Source organism: Heptranchias perlo, chromosome 9, assembly GCF_035084215.1.
Source record: "Heptranchias perlo isolate sHepPer1 chromosome 9, sHepPer1.hap1, whole genome shotgun sequence".
NCBI classification, from domain to species: Eukaryota; Metazoa; Chordata; class Chondrichthyes; order Hexanchiformes; family Hexanchidae; genus Heptranchias; species Heptranchias perlo.
The window spans coordinates 3,583,797-3,602,671 of NC_090333.1; the positions used below are offsets into that span (position 1 = coordinate 3,583,797).

The 18,875-nt window shown below is 43.7% G+C and overlaps 1 protein-coding gene across 5 annotated transcripts in view; it reads right to left on the reverse strand.

Annotated features, from left to right (window-relative positions):
* Positions 1-18,875, reverse strand: part of ssx2ipa (synovial sarcoma, X breakpoint 2 interacting protein a) — a 60,729-nt gene that overhangs the window by 7,938 nt on the left and 33,916 nt on the right. For all 5 annotated transcript variants that reach the window (XR_010963813.1, XM_067989801.1, XM_067989800.1 and 2 more), the window contains 6 exons: positions 8,092-8,243; positions 5,625-5,825; positions 4,687-4,797; positions 2,432-2,567; positions 1,460-1,535; positions 1,146-1,323 (listed from right to left, as the gene is read on the reverse strand). Coding sequence is in view for 4 of the 5 variants with exons in the window: in XM_067989801.1 (XP_067845902.1) it covers positions 1,146-1,323; positions 1,460-1,535; positions 2,432-2,567; positions 4,687-4,797; positions 5,625-5,825; positions 8,092-8,243 (854 nt within the window). In the remaining variant the exon portion in view is untranslated. The remainder of the gene's footprint in view (positions 1-1,145; positions 1,324-1,459; positions 1,536-2,431; positions 2,568-4,686; positions 4,798-5,624; positions 5,826-8,091; positions 8,244-18,875) is intronic.

Sequence of the window (18,875 nt, forward strand, 5' to 3'; positions counted from 1 at the left end):
ACTTTCACTGTGCTGGTTGATAGAAATTTGCTGTGTTCCTGAACCATGAAAGGGAAAGTGAATTTAAGGGATGGAGAAAGAGGATGATTACGCATTGTGATGTTGCTTATGTTTTGCAACAAGTTGACTTGTGCATTATCCAATCATGTCCGAAAGTTGTATGAACGCCAGCTCCTTATCGAGAAATGTCAGCGTTTGTATTTGGTTTAGTTATTCACAGAAGTGGAAGCAGAGGTACTCAACACTCGTTTGTGCGCTATGTTACATTGAAAAGATGAACTGCGGCCCCACGAATCACCATATCACATAGATGCAGTGCTATTTGAAACAGTATAAAGTACAATCATCTGAACAAATTTATGCAATTCAATAAAATATCTCGCCATAATCAAAGCTTGTATTTTATGATCAACAACAATCACATTTTACACATGGTTGTGGTGGAGTGGGGCGGGGGTTAAATCTACAAGAATGCAGAAAACTATCCAGATGTGAACAGTTCCGGTCTCCGTATTATAGAAAGGATATAGAGGCACTGGAGAAGGTGAAAAAAGGATTTACCAGAACTGAGAGGTTATCCCTATCAGGAAAGATTGAACAGGGTAGGGCTCTCGTCTCTGGAAAAAAGACTGAGGGATGACCTGAAAGATGTCTTCAAGGTTATGAAAGGGTTTGATAGGGTAGACGTAGAGAAGATGTTTCCACGTACAGGGGAGACCAGAACTAGGGGCCATAAATAAAGGATAGTCACTAATAAATCTGGTTCAGTTCAATATTTTCCACCATTAGTTCTTCATGATGCCATTCATAGATGTTTATGAGGTTAGAATGTGAAACTTACCACCATTAGGAGTAGTTGAGGAGAATAACAGATACATTTAAGGGGAAGCTAGATAAACACATGAGAGAGGAAGGAATAGAAGGATGTGCTGATTGGGTTAGATGAAGTAGGAATGGAGTAGGCTCGTGTGGACCATAAACACCAGCATGGACCAGTTGGGCCGAATGGCCTGTTTGTGCTGTATATTCTATGTAATTCTATGTTATGATTTTTGTAAGCATGATAGTTCAATGGAATAAAATGTTACAGTTTCATAATAAAAACTGAAAGCACACATTAATAGAAACAGTATTGTGAAACTCACTATACCGCTGCTATCTTCCACATTCTCTTTTGGCCTCTGCTTTCTACGACTAAGTATGGACATCATATCTTTCTTCATTTGCTGCAGAACTTGTTTCAGTTCAATATTTTCCACCATTAGCTCTTTATGATGCCATTCATAGTTATTTATGAGGGCTTTATACATCTCCCCTTCATTCCTGCAGTTTTGGGGAGAGAAATGGAAAAAAATTATTGAGCTATAATTTTGCAGACAGAAATCATGGAGACTTATTTTCTGTCTGCATGTAGTGCAATACAAGAGACGTGCAAGATCTTTATATAACTATACAGTACTTGGCTTCTGTTTTTCCAGTCCTCCATGCACTCCGTCGTCCATCAGACCGACCCACATAATTAAGGACGTCAATACCTTTTAAAAGAAAATCAGAGTGTTTTAAATGCGTCAATAGAGAATAATTTGCAAAGAACAACAAATGTTTTCCTGCCACTTTGACATAAAATATGAGTGGTATGCAGAACTAGTGGGTTTAACCACTGAAATATCTGCTTACTCCAAATCAACAGCCAGCCTTTTGGGAGGGCTGGTACTCTGATCCGTGGCTCGCCAAATTTTGGGACATCTTTCCCCGTCTAGTAAAAATAGAGATGCAAAATCGGGAGAGGATTATAACAGGAGGCCCATCCCATAATTGCCTGTTTTACACTATGGCCAAAATTTAAAAATTACCCCCTATTAAGGTGTTTTAAACTGTAAATTCCTTCTGCATGCATTACCTTAGAAATGCTAGTAGATGGCATGAGAAATTGGATAACAAGACGTTTATTGCGCCACTGTTATAGGAGAGTGGTGACTGAACGACTGAGAGAATCAGTCTAATGTAGAGGATTGACTCTCTTGCTCGTGCTCTCGTCAAAGCAGTATTTGCAACAGAAAGAATATTTTATATAAGCAATCTACATAATCTGTCTCATGTGAATGAGTGCTTTGAAATTACTTGTGCACAATCCAGGTTAGAGGATTGTAGTCATGTCACTCGAGTTTGGCACTGACTGTTAACACAAAGTATTCTCTTCAACTAGTGTGTATTATATAGTGACACTTGTTACAAATATGTAACTCGGCACCTCTCAAGTCAATAATGTTCCTGGATCATTGCCCACTCAAATCCATGGAAGTGATCCATATGGTGAAAAACTAAAGCTTTGGGGCCCATTTCCCCAACTGAAGCTACCATTTTACCTGGTTTATAAAAACTGCCCCCCCCCCCCCCCCACTAACGACTGTGTGATCCCAGGAATACTTACTCAGCTTTCTATCTTTCTTATCCATTACCAGCTGGTGTAAGCGTTCTTTCAGTTTGTTGTACTCCCGCTCTTTTCTCTTCATGTCATGGTTGTACTGAGTAGCGCGACTTGCTATTATATTTTGCAATTTGTGTATCTAAAGAGAAAAAAAACATTAAACGTTACTTAAAATCAAAAAACTGTTAGACAGGGTCCCATGAAATATTTTGTGATAGAGAATCAATACAGCACAGCATCCAGCAAACAGTACAACCATTTAGCTTTAACCTTTGGGGGCAAGCCAAACAAAAATCCACAAACTAAAAGTAGCTGGGAGATTAAAATATGGCCGTCTAATTTAAGGGAATTTCAATACGGAATGTGCTTATCAATCACATTAAAAAAGTGTCCAATCCAAACGCTAAATCAGGGCAGTACATTTTTCAAATTGTATTTTTCCAGAGTCTTTCAAGTCGAGGCACTTGATGAATTTCATACAAATATCTCACACAGATTTTAGGACATTCATTCCATTGTCTCCATGGAAATCCTGCACTCCAGTGAAAACTGTGTCTCTATTGTGGAGTTGCAAGTCAGCTGGTTGAGTCTTTAAAAGAACTGTACTGTCCACGGGGTGGGAAGTGCCTCAAAAGGAAGTTAATCAAGGACCAGATACCAGCTCAAAATTTGCAAAGTGCACTTGGTGGAGCTTTAGGTTTACAGAGAGAAGATTGAAAAATGCAACATTCATTTTCTAGGGTAAAGTTAAGACACCAAGACGTGAAATGCTGTCACAGAGTCATAGAATGGTAGTCCGTGCCGGCTCGCTGCAAGAGCAATCCAGCTCATCCCACTCCCCCGCCCTATCCCCGTGGCCCTGCAAATTTTTTCCCTTCAAGTGCTTAAGTGGGATTTTAGCACCTCCTCATTTACAAGAGAGTGCGCATGCAAAATGATGAGGGGCCTAGATAGAGTGGATAGGAAAGACCTATTTCCCTTAGCAGAGGAGTCAATAACCAGAGGGCACAGATTTAAAGTGATTGGTAGAAGGATTAGAGAGAAAATGAGGGCATTTGTTTTCACCCAGAGGGTGGTGGGGGTCTGGATCTCACTGCCCGAGAAGGTGGTAGAGGCAGAAACCCTCAACTCATTTTTAAAAAATACCAGGATGTGCACCCGAAGAGCCGTGACCTGCAGGGCTACGGACCAAATGAGGGAAAGTGGGATTAGGCTGGGTGGCTCGTTTCTCAGCCACCGCGGACACGATGGGCTGAATGGCCTCCTTTTGTGCCGTAAATTTTCTATGATTCGAGCTAGTGAGCATAGAGCAAGTGAGGAGAGGGGAAGAACTTGCATTTTTTAATAATTTTATTATATCCTCAGGATGTTCCAAAGTGCTTCAAAACCAATGGATTGTTTTTACAGCGCAGTCACGGTTGTACAGGCAAACACAGTAACCAATTTGTGCACAGCACAGCAAGGTCCCACAAACAGCAAGTGATAAATTGAGCAGATAATCTGTTCTTGATAAGAGAATGCTGGCCAGGAGACTGGTAGAATTCCTTGCCCTTCTTCAAATAGCGACATGGGGATCTTTTACAACCACGTGTGCAGGCAGATTGGGCCTCATTTTATCAGCTCACCCGAAAGATGGCACCTCTGACATGGCAGCACTTGCTCAATAATGCAATGCACTGAAGTGTCTGTTAAATCATGCGCTCAAGGAAATTGAAACTATTAGAACAGGCAGTCCAGTTTCCACAATGGTAATATTATGAGCAGAATTTACACTACCATCTGCACATCTTAGTGGCCTCCATACTGATAAGGATATAGTACTGTTGAATAAATTGGGGGAGGGGGGGTGTGGGGGAAGAAGTGTACACTATTGGTTCTAAACTTGTTAAAGAAATTTTTAAAAAGTGGGACCAGCTCAAAATGGACTTTTACCACTTAAGTCAATTTTTCACAGCAATATTGATGTCTAGTAAAGTATTCCATCTTACCCATTCCCCAAAATAAAATGTCAAATTCTTCCTTGTACACTAATATTTATGAAGAACATATCAATTAAAAAAAGTGAGTCAGATCAGCTGACAAGAATTGATTTTCTCCACTTGAACTGAGGAATTCTTACCTTTTTTGGCTTGCTTTAAGATTGACACAAGATTAGTTAAGAATTCTTAGCAAAATTTGACAAAAGTAAAAACATAATGCAAGAACAAAATGATGTGGGATTGAAGGCACTTAGTTTTAATTGGAAACATAGTCTTTACCTCCTCCTTTTCGTTCTTCAGTAAATTGTGCAAAGTTCGGTTCTTCAATTGCAGCTGTCTGTCCTTTTCTTGAAGGGATATGACTTCCCGACGACATAATTCCAGTTGTTCCTAAAAACATTAAATCAGGTTAGTCAAAGCCCGACAATCATCTCCCAGCATTAAAAACAAAGTTATACTGATGGCATAGCATGTTGATGCTCCAACATGTGTACCACAAATTGGTGATTCATGGTTTTGCACTTGAAAATTCCCACTCAGGACTTCCAAAGATAACCTGCTCAAGAGGTGGGCAAGTACTTCCTCTATAGAGGAAGAAAGATGGAAAATGAAAAATCAGGTCAGAGAAGGCCACCCAGCTCTTGATTACATCTTGCTTGGAAGCCAATTGAAGAGTAGCATTGGCCCAAAATCGTGCAAGGGGAAAGTGTTGTTGCACCCTTGCAATAACCGCCTTCAATCTTCCCTGGAGGGTACGTATTTTACACAATGGAAGTGAGTGTCAAATCCAAAAGTACTTCAAGTAGCAAAAACATCTCGAGATGCTTCACGAGGCGGAGTGGAAAACGGCGGGAGTTAGGGCAGCTGATCAAAAGCATGTTAAATAAATAGTGTTTTTTAAGTTGAAGAGAGATAGAATAAGGCAGAGGGGCCTCAGGAAAAGACTTCCAGTGTGCAGAGTCATGGGGACTGAGGGCTCTGCCACTGATGGGAGCTGGGTGGGGAGTGTAGCATAGAAAAGAGTAGTGCCCAAGTACTCCCAAGTTTTAAAAAAAACGCACACACATAGTGGGACCTACATACGAGAGAATAAAGATCACACACAAGCAAGCCTTTCAGCTTTCTTCCTCATTTATTAATCTGCCACCTGCAAGAAAATGACTGTAGCAGCACCAAAACAAAGATGAAGGTGGTTTTACTTGAGTTCTGCTCTTTACCTTTAGTTTAACTTGGCTGTGGTACAAATGGCCCATATCACTACTGGACTTCAGATGTTGCATTTCCATTTCTTCTAGTGAACGGAGGCCTTTCCGATGAAGCTGAAGCAGATCGTATGTGCAATTTACAATGGCCACCAGGTTCAGTTCTTTTTGTACCTCCTCAGTATAAAGAGATGGAAAACCCAACATAGTGAGCTCCTAAAATATTGAAAAGATATCAAATGCCTGACTTTTTTTAAAAAGCTACAGTACATTAAATTCAAGGAACGGGTACATTTTAAGAATACATTATCTCCACTACAGAAAAGAAACATTGTAAGTCAAGTGAAAACAGAAAGAGCTCATATCAATTAACTACATTTCAGACAAGTCTCCATTACGCATCAACAAAATCCTCAACTCCAGCAAGGGAGGCCATTCAGCCCATCGTGCCTGAGCCAACTCTTTGAAAAAGACTTATCCAATTAGTCCCACTCCCGCACTCTTTCCGCATAGCCTTGCAGACTCCATTAGATTAGAATCACAGAGGTTATAGCATGGAAGGAGACCATTCGGCCCATCGAGTCCGTGCCGGCTCTATGCAAGAGCAATCCAGCTCGTGCCACTCTCCCGCCCTATCCCCGTGGCCCTGAAATTTTTTTTCCCCTTCAAGTGCTTATCCAGTGCCTTTTTGAAGGCCACGATTCGATCTGCCTCCAACACCCCCTCAGGCAGTGCATTCCAGATCATAACCACTCGCTGTGTAAAAAAGTTTTCTCTCATGTCACCTTTGTTTCTTTTGCCAATCACCATAAATCTATGTCCTGTCGTTCATGACCCTTCTGCCAATGGGAACAGTTTCTCTCTATCTCCTCTGTCTAGACCCTTCATGATTTTAAATACCTCTATCAAATCTCCTCTCAACCTTCTTTGTTCCAAGGAGAACAACCCAAGCTTCTCCTGTAACTAAAGTCCCTCATCCCTGGTATCATTCTAGTAAATCTTTTCTGCACCCTCTCTAAGGCCTTCAAATTCTTCCTAAAGTGCGGTGCCCAGAACTGGATACAATATTTCAGCTGTGGCTGAACCAGTGTTTTATAAAGGTTCATCAAGACTTCCTTACTTTTGTACTCTATGCCTCTATTTATAAAGCCCAGGATCCTGTAAGCTTTTTTAACCACTTTCTCAACCTGCCCTGCCACCTTCAACGATTTGTGTACATATAACCCACAGATCTCTGAGAATTGTGCCTTTTAGTTTATATTGCCTCTCCTCATTCTTCCTACCAAAATGTATCACCTTGCATTTTTCTGCATTAAGTTTGATCTGCCATGTGTCCGCCCATGCCACCAGCCTGTCTATATCCTCTTGAAATCTATCACTATATTCCTCACTGTTTACTACACTTCCAAGCTTTGTGTCATCTGCAAATTTGGAAATTGTGCCCTGTACACCCAAATCCAAGTCATTAATATATAATCAAGAAAAGCAGTGGTCCTAGTACCGACCCCCGGGGAACATCACTTTACACCTCCCTCCAGTCCAAAAAACAATCGTTCACCACTACTCTCTGGTTCCTGTTACTTAGCCAATTCTGTATCCATGCTGCCACTGCACCTTTTATTCCCCGGGCTTCAATGTTGACGATAAGTCTATTATGCGGCACTTTATCAAACACCTTTTGAAAGTTCATATACACTACATCAACTGCACTGCCCTCATCTACTCTCTGTTACCTCATCGAAAAACTCTATCAAGTTAGTTAAACAAGATTTGCCTTTAACAAATCCGTGCTGGCTTTCCCTAATCGATCCAGACTTGTCCATTAACCATTCGTATTTTCCAGTTCTCGGGGTGGTGTGAACATTTAATTCCTCCAGTTTAGTGTAAATTAGGATAAGAAAATTAGAAAGCCCTTTGCAGTTAGCTAGGCTTCCTTGTACTTTGCGAGTACTCCTGAATGCGACACAGCTGTAACACAATTTATTTTGTAATGGGCCAGTAAAGTACTTTTCATATCTTGCCTTGTGAGGTAGTAATGCTCTACTGACGTATTTTCTTACTGCTAGCAACATCACATCCTTTACTTATTAAGCCAATCCTTTTTTTGATTTGCTGTACAATTTTTGACAGGATGCACACTGACATTAAGTTATGATTGAGGACAAGTTACTTGCTGTGACCTCTGGTAAAAGGGAAGAATGTACCACATGAACCACAAGTGATTTATAAATAATCCCCAATGCGGCCAGAGAAAAAGGCACGGGGGAAAACCCATTTCTTTTTGCAGATTTAAAATTTTTTTCACATTATGCAGACGTGCAAAGCTACTACAAGACCCAAAGTGATTGTGACCACACAATAAAAAAAACGGAAGTCAACATTTCACTCTGAGAATCCTTTAATGAAAGTATGCATCACAGAATCAAACGTGGTCATATTCTTTTAAAAAATGTTCAAGAAAAGTAATTTAAAAGTGACTTGCCTGACTGAGGTACGCTATGCATTGCTCGACATTCTCCTTTGTGCAAAACAAACTTAAATGATGACTGGTAGATAAAGGCAGTGATTCAATGAAGCTATTACAGGGAGACATTCTTGATCTGGATGTGTAACGATGAATATATTCTTTGCTGTCTGTCGGCAGAAAAACAGAAAATTAAATGATTCAATCCTGTGCAACAGCCAACTGACACACGTACACAAAGTGATTCATTTTAAAACTAATTAATACTATCTCAGAATATCCTGCATTTGAAGACAAGTTTTTAAGCTTTGGAACCCTTTCAGGCCTTAACCATCAAAGATGCTTCAAATAGAAAAAGGCAGCTTGATTATTTATAATCACATTACTGCTGATAAAGTTGCGTCATCCAATGCTCAAATACTCTGGACAGAATTGTATGGTTGTAGTCTTCAAATAGGCGGATATCATTTACAATATTTATTTAGTGCATTGGTAAATAAAGAGAAAGAAACACTCGTACAACATTATACTATATACTTCTTGCATGGTGCTGCAAGGACAGAATCTATTTGGTTAGAAAGAAGAAACAATAGAGGCACTGGGTGTATTCTTTAGGCCACCAACTAGTAGGAAGGATATAGAGGGGAAAATTTGCAGGGAAATTAGAGAGGTGCAAGAACTAAAGAGTTGCGATAATGAGGGATTTCAATTATCCTAATATAGATCCGGACAGTAATAATTAAGGGGCAATGAGGGGGAGGAATTTCTGAAATGTGTTCAGGAGAACTTTCTTGATCAGTGTGTTTCTGACCCAATGAGGAAGGAGGCATTGCTGGATCTAGTTCTGAGGAATGAAGTGGGTCCAGTGGAGCAAGCGTCAGTGGGAGAACATTTAGGGAACAGTGATTATAGTATCATAAGGTTTAGATTAGTTATGGAAAAGGACAAGGAGCAATCTAGAGCAAAAATACTTAATTGGAGGAGGAAGGAGGAAGCCTCCGAAAGCTTGTGAATTTAAAATAAAATTGCTGGACTATAACTTGGTGTTGTAAAATTGTTTACAATTGTCAACCCCAGTCCATCACCGGCATCTCCACATCATAATTGGAGGAGGGCCAATTTCAGTGGGTTGAGAACGGATCTGGCCCAGGTAAATTGGAATCAAAGATGGACAGGCAAAACTGTAATCGAACAATGGGCGGCCTTTAAAGAGGAGATGGTTCGGGTACAGTATAGGTACATTCCCAAGAGGGGGAAAGGTAGGGCAACCAAAGCCAGAGCTCCCTGGATGACGAAAGAGATAGTAAGATGAAGCAAAAAAAGGGGGCGTATGACAGATGTCAGGTTGATAATACAAGTGAGAACCAGGCTGAATATAGAAAGTACAGAGGAGAAATGAGAAAGGAAATAAGAGGGGCAAAGAGAGAGTATGAGAATAGACTGGCGGCTAACATAAAAGGGAATCCAAAAAAGTCTTCTCGGCATATAAATAGTAAAATGGTAGTAAGAGGTGGGGTGCGGCCGATTAGGGACTAAAAAGATCTACTCATGGAAGGAGAGGGCATGGCTGAGGTACTAAATGAGTACTTTGCATCTGTCTTTACCAAGGAAGAAGTTGCCAAAATCACAGTAAAAGAGGAGGTAGATGAGATACTGGATGGGCTAAAAAATTAATAAAGAGGAGGTACTTTGGGACCAGTGATCATAATTCCATTAGTTTTAAGATAGCTATGGAGAAGGATAGGTCTGGCCCAAAAGTTAAAATTCTAAATTGGGGAAAGGCCAATTTTGATGGTATTAGACAGGAACTTTCAGAAGTTGATTGGGAGAGTCTGTTGGCAGGCAAAGGGACGTCTGGTAAGTGGGAGGCTTTCAAAAGTGTGTTAACCAGGGTTCAGGGTAAGCACATTCCTTATAAAGTGAAGGGCAAGGCTGGTAGAAGTAGGGAACCTTGGATGACTCGGGAGATTGAGGCCCTAGTCAAAAAGAAGAAGGAGGCACATGACATGCATAGACAGCTGGGATCAAGTGGATCCCTTGAAGAGTATAGAGATTGCCGGAGTAGAGTTAAGAGAGAAATCAGGAGGGCAAAAAGGGGACATGAGATTGCTTTGGCAGATAAGGCAAAGGAGAATCCAAAGAGCTTCTACAAATACATAAAGGGCAAAAGAGTAACTAGGGAGAGAGTAGGGCCTCTTAAGAATCAACAAGGTCATCCTGAATGACTATTTCACATCGGTATTTACGGTTGAGAAAGGCATGGATGTTAGGGAACTTGGGGAAATAAATAGTGATGTCTTGAGGAGTGTACATATTACAGAGAGGGAGGTGCTGGAAGTCTTAACGCGCATCAAGGTAGATAAATCTCCGGGACCTGATGAAATGTATCCCAGGACGTTATGGGAGGTTAGGGAGGAAATTGCGGGTCCCCTAGCAGAGATATTTCAATCATCGACAGCTACAGGTGAGGTGCCTGAAGATTGGAGGGTAGCAAATGTTGTGCCTTTGTTTAAGAAGGGCGGCAGGGAAAAGCCTGGGAACTACAGACCGGTGAGCCTGACATCTGTAGTGGGTAAGTTGTTAGAGGGTATTCTGAGACAGGATCGACAGGCATTTGGAGAGGCAGGGACTAATTAGGAACAGTCAGCATGGTTTTGTGAGAGGAAAATCATGTCTCACGAATTTGATTGAGTTTTTTGAAGGGGTAACCAAGAAGATAGATGAGGGCTGTGCAGTAGACGTGGTCTACATGGACTTCAGCAAAGCCTTTGACAAGGTACCGCATGGTAGGTTGTTACATAAGGTTAAATCTCATGGGATCCAAGGTGAGGTAGCCAATTGGATACAAAATTGGATTGACGACAGAAGACAAAGGGTGGTTATAGAGGGTTGTTTTTCAAACTGGAGGCCTGTGACCAGCGGTGTGCCTCAGGGATCGGTGCTGGGTCCGCTGTTATTTGTTATTTATATTAATGATTTGGATGAGAATTTAGGAGGCATGGTTAGTAAGTTTGCAGATGACACCAAGATTGGTGGGATTGTAGACAGTGAAGAAGGTTATCTAGGATTGCAACGGGATCTTGATAAATTGGGCCAGTGGGCCGATGAATGGCAGATGGAGTTTAATTTAGATAAATGTGAGGTGATGCATTTTGGTAGATCGAATCGGGCCAGGACCTACTCTGTTAATGGTAGGGCGTTGGGGAGATTTATAGAATAAAGAGATCTAGAAGTACAAGTTCATAGCTCCTTGAAAGTGGAGTCACAGGTGGATAGGGTGGTGAAGAAGGCATTCGGCATGCTTGGTTTCATTGGTCAGAACATTGAATACAGGAGTTGGGATGTCTTGTTGAAGTTGTACAAGACATTAGTAAGGCCACACTTGGAATACTGTGTACAGTTCTGGTCACCCTATTATAGAAAGGATATTATTAAACTAGAAAGAGTGCAGAAAAGATTTACTAGGATGCTACCGGGACTTGATGGTTTGACTTATAGGGAGAGGGTGGATAGACTGAGACTTTTTTCCCTGGAGAGTCGGAGGTTTAGGGGTGATCTTATAGATGTCTATAAAATAATGAGGGGCATAGATAAGGTAGATAGTCAAAATCTTTTCCCAATGGTAGGGGAGTCTATTACGAGGGGGCATAGATTTAAGGTGAGAGGGGAGAGATACAAAAGGGTCCAGAGGGGCAATTTTTTCACTCAAAGGGTGATGAGTGTCTGGAACGAGCTGCCAGAGGCAGTAGTAGAGGCGGGTACAATTTTGTCTTTTAAAAAGCATTTGGACAGTTACATGGGTAAGATGGGTATAGAGGGATATGGGCCAAGTGCAGGCAATTGGGACTAGCTTAGTGGTATAAACTGGGCGACATGGACATGTTGGGCCGAAGGGCCTGTGTTTCCATGTTGTAAACTTCTATGATTCTACTAGTAAGGCTGGCTGTAATTAAAGTAGGTAAGTCACCCGGTTCGGATGGGATGTATCCTAGGTTGCTGAGGGAAGCAAGGGTGGAAATTGCAGAGGTGCTGGCCATAATCTTCCAATCCTCCTTAGATCTGCGGGTGGTGCCAGATGACTGGAGAATTGCAAATGTTACACCCTTGTTCAAAAAAAAAAAAAGAGTGCAAGGATAAACCTGGCAACTACAGGCCAGTCAGTTTAACCTCAGTGGTGGGGAAACTTCTAGAAACGATAATCCAGGACAAAATTAACAGTCACTTGGACAAGTGTGGATTAATAAAAGGAAAGCCTTTGGATTTGTTAAAGGCAAATCATGTTTAACTAATTTGATTGATTTTTATGATAAGGTAACAGAGGGTTGATGAGGGCAATGCAGTTGATGTTGTGTATATCAAATGCCTTTTGAAAGTCCATGAAGTGCCACATAATGACTTGGACTTGGGTGTACAGGGCACAATTTCCAAATTTGCAGATGACACAAAACTTTGAAGTGCAGTGAACAGTGAGGAGGGTAGTGATAGACTTCAAGAGGACATCGAAAGGCTGGTGGAATGGGCCGACACATGGCAGATGCAACTTGATGCAGAGAAGTGCAAAGCGATATTTTGTGGCAGGAAGAATGAGGAGAGGCAATGTAAACTAAAGGGTACAATGCTAAAAGGGGTGCAGGAATTGAAAGATCTGGGGGCATATGTGCACAAATCGTTGAAGGTGGCAGGGCAGGTTGAGAAAGCGGTTAAGAAAGCATACGGGACCCTGGGCTTTATAAATAGAGGCATGGAGTACAAAAGGAGATTATGATGAGCCTTTATAAATCACTACCATAACTGGAGTATTGTGTCCAGTTCTTGACAATGTACTTTAGGAAGGATGTGATGGCCATAGAGAGGGTGCAGAAGAGATATACTAGAATGATTCCATGGATGAGGGACTTCAGTTACGTGGATAGACTGGAGAAGCTGGGGTTGTTCTCCTTGGAACAGAAAAGGTTGAGGAGATTTGATAGAGGTATTCAAAATCATGAAGGGTCTAGACTGAGTAGATAGAGAGAAACTGTTCCCATTGGCGGAAGGGTCAAGAACCAGAGAATATAGATTTATGGTGATTGGCAAAAGAACCAAAGGCAACATGAGGAAAAACTTTTTTTTTTAAACACAGTGAGTGGTTATGATCTGGAATGCGCTGCCAGAAGGAGTGGTGGAGGCAGATTCAATCACGGCTTTCAAAAGGGAATTGGATAAGTACTTAAAGGGAAAAAATTTGCTTCGGGGATAGGGCGGGGGAGTGGGACCAGCTGGATTGCTCTTGGAGAGATGGGCTGAATGGCCTCCTTCCGTGCTGTAACCATTCTATGATTCTATGTTAGCACATGGAATGCCCTACTAGTAACAGTGATCGAAGCAGAATTCATAATAGCTTTTAGAAAGGGAGTGGATCAATATTTTAAAACACAAAAGACATTTTTAAATATTAGGGCAGGGGAATTGGACTAAGTGGATAGCTCTGAGAGCCAGCAGAGGTGCAATGAGCTGAATGGCCTCTGTCTGTGCTGTAAAATTTTATGATTCTAAGTGAGGAGCTAAAGCGCCAGTAACATGAATAGAGGTTTCTGTTAATTGTATCCATGATTTATATCAATTAGTATTAATTGTATTCAGGTGGTGTGTATCAATTGGGGACTCTCGCATCCATTTAGAAGAAAGCTGATCTAGGGTGTGGGTGTAATGTGGAGCTCTATGAATAAAGGCTTGAAAGCAACTCAAGACTAGGGTGTCGCATTGCAGTATGTGTCGCATTGCGTATTCCAGTACAATCTGTAACCTCATGGCCCGGCATATTCCTCACTCTAGCATTACCAACAAGCCAGGGGATCAACCCTGGTTCAATGAGGAGTGCAGAAGAGCAAGCCAGGAGCAGCACCAGGCCAACCTGGTGAAGCTGCATCACAGGACTACATGCGTGCTAAACAGCGGAAGCAACATGCTACAGACAGAACTAAGCAATTCCACAACCAACGGATCAGGTCAAAATTTTACAAGACTGCCACATCCAGTCGTGAATGGTGGTGGACAATTAAACAACTAACGGGAGGAGGAGGCTCTGTAAACATCCCCATCCTCAATGATGGCAGAGTCCAGCACGTGAGTGCAAAAGACAAGGCTGAAGTGTTTGCAACCATTTTCAGCCAGAAGTGCAGAGTGGATGATCCATCTCGGCCCCTTCCGACATCCCCACCATCACAGAAGCCAGTCTTCAGCCAATTCGATTCACTCCACGTGATATCAAGAAACGGCCGAGTGCACTGGATACAACAAAGGCTACGGGAGCAGACAACATCCCGGCTGTAGTGCTGAAGTCTTGTGCTCCAGAACTAGCTGCGCCTCCAGCCAAACTGTTCCAGTAGAGATACAACACTGGCATCTACCCGACAATGTGGAAAATTACCCAGGTATGTCCTGTCCACAAAAAGGACAAATCCAATCCGACCAATTGTCGCCCCATCAGTCTACACTCAATCATCAGCAAAGTGATGGAAGGTGTCGTCGACAGTGCTATCAAGCAGCACTTACTCACCAATAACCTGCTCACCAATGCTCAGTTTGCATTCCGCCAGGACCACTCTGCTCCAGACATGGACAAAAGAGCTGAGTTCTAGAGGTGAGGTGAGAGCGACTGCCCTTGACATCAAGGCAGCATTTGACCGAGTGTGGCACCAAGGAGCCCTAGTAAAATTGAAGTCAATGGGAATCAAGGGGAAAACTCTCCAGTGGCTGGAATCATACCTAGCACAAAGGAAGATGGTAATGGTTGTTTGAGGCCAATCAACTCAGCCCCAGGACATTGCTGCAGGAGTTCCTCAGGGAAGTGTTGTAGTCCAACCATCTTCAGCTGCTACATCAATGACCTTCCCTCCATCATAAGCTCAGAAATGGGGATGTTCGCTGATGATTGCACAGTGTTCAGTTCCACTTGCAACCCCTCAGATAATGAAGCAGTCTGTGCCCACATGCAGCAAGACCTGGACAACATCCAAGCTTGGGCTTATAAGTGGCAAGTAACATTTGCGCCAGACAAGTGCCACGCAATGACCATCTCCAACAAGAGAGAGTCTAACCACTTCCCCTTGACATTCAACAGCATTACCATCGCCACATCCCCCACCATCAACATCCTGGGGGTCACCATTGACCAGAAACTTAATTGGACCAGCCACATAAATAGTGTGGCTACAAGAGCAGGTCAGGGGCTGGGTATTCTGCGGCGAGTGACTCATCTCCTGACTCCCCAAAGCCTGTTCACCATCTACAAGGCACAAGTCAGGAGTGTGATGGAATACTCTCCACTTGCTTGGATAAGTGCAGCTCCAACAACACGCAAGAAGCTCGACACCATCCATGACAAAGCAGCCCGCTTGATTGGCACCCCATCCACCACCCCAAACATTTACTCCCTTCACCACCGGCGCAACGTGGCTGCAGTGTGTATCATCCACAGGATGCACTGCAGCAACTCGCCAAGGCTTCTTCGACAGCACCTCCCAAACCCACGACCTCTACCACCTAGAAGGATAAGGGCAGCAGGCACATGGGGACACCACCACCTGCACGTTCCACTCCAAGTCACACACCATCCCAACTTGGGAATATATTGCCGTTCCTTCGTCGTTGCTGGGTCAAAATCCTGGAACTCCCTACTTAACAGCACTGTGGGAGAACCTCCACCACATGGACTGCAGCGGTTCAAGGCGGCGGCTCACCACCACCTTCTCAAGGGCAATTAGGGATGGGCAATAAATGCTGGCCTTGCCAGCGACACCCACATCCCATGAACAAATAAAAATAATTCCATCCTTCACCACTTGGCTACCTAATTTATAACAACACAGGGAAGTCTATTGTCAATTTATCCGACCACACCCTTCAACCAGACGAAATCGAAGTTCTCAGCCGAGGGCTCAATTTCTGCCCCACTACCAAAATGGACCCCACTAGTCTCGCGGCGGACACAGAGGAATTCATCAGGAGAATGAGGCTCCGGGAATTCTACCACAAACCCCAAGATTTCAGCAGCGAACCCAATGAGACAATCGACGATCCGGAACAGCAGACAGAGGGATCCGCGGTACAGCAACCGAAGAGGAAAGAGTCAAACTGGACTCCTCCGGAGGGTCGCTGCCCTCAGCTGGACATGTATGCTCAAGCTGTCAGGAAATGCGTCAATGCCAGATTCATCAGCCGCACTCAGAAGACAGTCCAGAATGTCACCCGAGCACAACGCAACGCCATCAACGCTCTCAAGACCAACCGCAACATCGTCATCAAACCAGCGGACAAAGGAGGAGCCATAGTCATACAGAACAGAACAGACTATTGCAAAGAAGCATACCGACAACTGGACAACCAGGAACACTACAGACGGTTACCCGCAGATCCGACCAAAGAACACACCCACCAGCTCAACAAACTGATCAAGACCTTCGATCCAGACCTTCAAAGCATCCTACGCATTCTCATCCCACGTAATCCCCGCGTGGGAGACTTCTACTGCCTCCCAAAGATACACAAAGCCAACACACCCGGACGTCCCATCGTATCAGGCAACGGAACCCTGTGTGAGAACCTCTCTGGATACATCGAGGGCATCCTGAAACCCATCGTACAGGGAACCCCCAGCTTCTGTCGCGACACTACAGACTTCCTACAAAAACTCAGTACCCACGGACCAGTTGAACCAGGAACACTTCTCACCACGATGGACGTCTCGGCACTATACACCAGTATCCCCCACGATGACGGCATCGCTGCGACAGCATCAATACTCAACACCAACAACAGCCAATCTCCGGAAGCCATCCTACAACTCATCCGCTTCATCCTGGATCACAATGTCTTCACCTTCGATAACCAGTTCTTTACCCAAACACACGGAACAGCCATGGGGACCAAATTCGCACCCCAATACGCCAACATTTTCATGCACAAGTTCGAGCAGGACTTCTTCACTGCACAAGACCTCCAACCAACACTATACACCAGATACATCGACGACATTTTCTTTCTATGGACCCACGGCAAGGAATCACTAAAGAGACTACACGATAACATCAACAAGTTCCATCCCACCATCAAGCTCACCATGGACTACTCCTCAGAATCAGTTTCTTTCTTGGACACACGAATCTCCATCAAAGACGGGCACCTCAGCACCTCACTCTACCGCAAGCCCACGGACAACCTCACGATGCTCCACTTTTCCAGCTTCCACCCTAACCACGTCAAAGAGGCCATCCCCTATGGACAGGCCCTGCGAATACACAGGGTCTGCTCAGACGAGGAGGAACGCGATGGACACCTACAGACGCTGAAAGACGCCCTAGTAAGAACGGGATATGACGCTCGACTCATCGATCGACAGTTCCGACGGGCCACAGCAAAAAATCGCATAGACCTCCTCAGGAGACTAACACGGGACGCAACCAACAGAGTACCCTTTGTCGTCCAGTACTTCCCCGGAGCGGAGAAACTACGCCATGTTCTCCGCAGCCTTCAACATGTCATCAATGAGGACAAACACCTCGCTATGGCCATCCCCACACCTCCACTACTCGCCTTTAAACAGCCACCCAACCTCAAACAGACCATCGTTCGCAGCAAACTACCCAGCTTTCAAGAGAACAGCGTCCACGACGCCACACAACCCTGCCACGGTAACCTCTGCAAGACATGCCAGATCATCGACACAGATACCACCATCACACGAGATGACACCACCCACCAGGTGCATGGTTCATACTCCTGTGACTCGGCCAACGTTGTCTACCTCATACGTTGCAGGAAAGGATGCCCCAGAGCATGGTACATTGGCGAGACCATGCAGACGCTGCGACAACGGATGAACGGACACCGCGCAACAATCGCCAAACAGGAGGGTTCCCTCCCAGTCGGGGAACACTTCAGCAGTCATGGACATTCATCCACCGACCTTCGGGTAAGCGTACTCCAAGGCGGCCTTCGAGACACACGACAACGCAAAATCGTCGAGCAGAAATTGATAGCCAAGTTCCGCACCCATGAGGACGGCCTCAACCGGGATCTTGGGTTCATGTCACGCTACACGTTACCCCACCAGCGAACAAATGTTATCTGTTTTTAATATAATGGGTCATTTGCTGGCTCTCTCTGCCTTCCGGATGTTTCTGCCTCTCTCTCTGTTTTTTTTCTCTTTTTTTTTTCTCTGTTTTTTTTCCCTGTTTGTTTTTTTGTTGAATGTGTATTCGGGGGTTCTGCAGATGACACCTCTCTGTCTGAACACGGTGATTGCCTTGGCAACGGGCAGTTGCAGAGGCAGTCTGTAAACACCATGTATTATTCAATATGTATAAATGCGTAGGCTTCAAGGAGATCTTGAAACATTTACCTGAGGAAGGAGAAAATCTCCGAAAGCTTGTGAATTTAAAATAAAATTGCTGGACTATAACTTGGTGTTGTAAAATTGTTTACAATTGTCAACCCCAGTCCATCACCGGCATCTCCACATCATAATTTATAACAGTTACCTGGTATTAGGAGGGCAATAAGTGAGTGGCCAGGGATCGTTATATAACCAGTGCAACAGGGCCTGACTTGTCCTACCAGATGTTGTATCAGGAAGTGGTCTATCTATTGTGAAAGTAATAAATTAAGTTTTTCTCCCCCTATGGGATGCATCGGATAACATGCATTTTCTGCCATGCCCATGTCATCGCAGTAGTTTAAGTTGGCTTAGTCAGCCCAGGGAAGTGTATTCTATCTGGGCACGGGGACAGGAAACAGTTAATCTCAACATTTAATATTACTGT